This window comes from Penaeus monodon, chromosome 21 (genome assembly GCF_015228065.2).
Source record: "Penaeus monodon isolate SGIC_2016 chromosome 21, NSTDA_Pmon_1, whole genome shotgun sequence".
Lineage (NCBI taxonomy): Eukaryota > Metazoa > Arthropoda > Malacostraca > Decapoda > Penaeidae > Penaeus > Penaeus monodon.
The window spans coordinates 20146251-20147038 of record NC_051406.1 but is presented as its reverse complement, the minus strand read 5'-3'; the positions used below and the strand labels follow the sequence as shown (position 1 = coordinate 20147038).

General features: G+C 40.1%; 1 protein-coding gene across 1 annotated transcript in view; it reads right to left on the bottom strand.

The window, feature by feature from the left end:
* Positions 1–788, bottom strand: part of LOC119586601 — a 24708-nt gene that overhangs the window by 22570 nt on the left and 1350 nt on the right. The window contains exon 5 of the mRNA XM_037935351.1: positions 229–354. Coding sequence (XP_037791279.1) covers positions 229–354 — 126 coding nt within the window. The remainder of the gene's footprint in view (positions 1–228; positions 355–788) is intronic.

Sequence of the window (788 nt, the reverse complement as noted above, 5' to 3'; positions counted from 1 at the left end):
CCACTACTGTCCTTCCTCTCAGCAAAAAAGGGGATAAAAAACAAACAAGAAATTCAAGCACACCTGGAACAGGGTTGGTTGAACAAGTGAAGCCTAGGCAAACATTGCCCTCGCTAACTAGTTTTTCCACCTTCTCTTTCCCCCCTCTCTACTTCCCAATTTCTCTTCTTCCTCCTCCCTCTTTTTCCCCTAACTTTGTTGCAAAAACAAATCAAAATCAAATCATACCTGGAAATAGGTTGGCCGAATACGTGAAGCCTGCATGCGGTGTCCACGTGTCAATGATGAACTGGTTTTCCTCGCCGTCGTTGCAGTAGAAGCACCTAGTGTACGTAGCTATACGCTGTTCTCGTTCTGTTAGCTCACGTGACAATGATAGAATAAAAAAAACAGGATATATAAATGGGTGAGGAGCGATATGTAACCGCTATATAACTGTGATAATTGCAATATAGGATAGATTGGTGTGTGTGTGTTTTTGGCATTTGAGAAGATATAGTTAAGAACTATGCACTGTTACGTTAGGCATTAGATGACATGACTGTAATGGATGATAATAAATCCCAAGTATGCCAGTTCCCCTCGAAAGCAAGGTTGGACTCAGCACGTAATGTCATACATTTAACGATAATCGATTAGAGCTTTCAGTGGCATGAGTGGCACGAGTTTCGGTCCTTCAAGGATTTTTTATTAATAACTTTCTTTCACTTATATTAGTACCGACGTCTATATTTTCCCTAAGTGAAATATGAATGTTGTACTGTTATCATATCTAATCCTCATTCCCA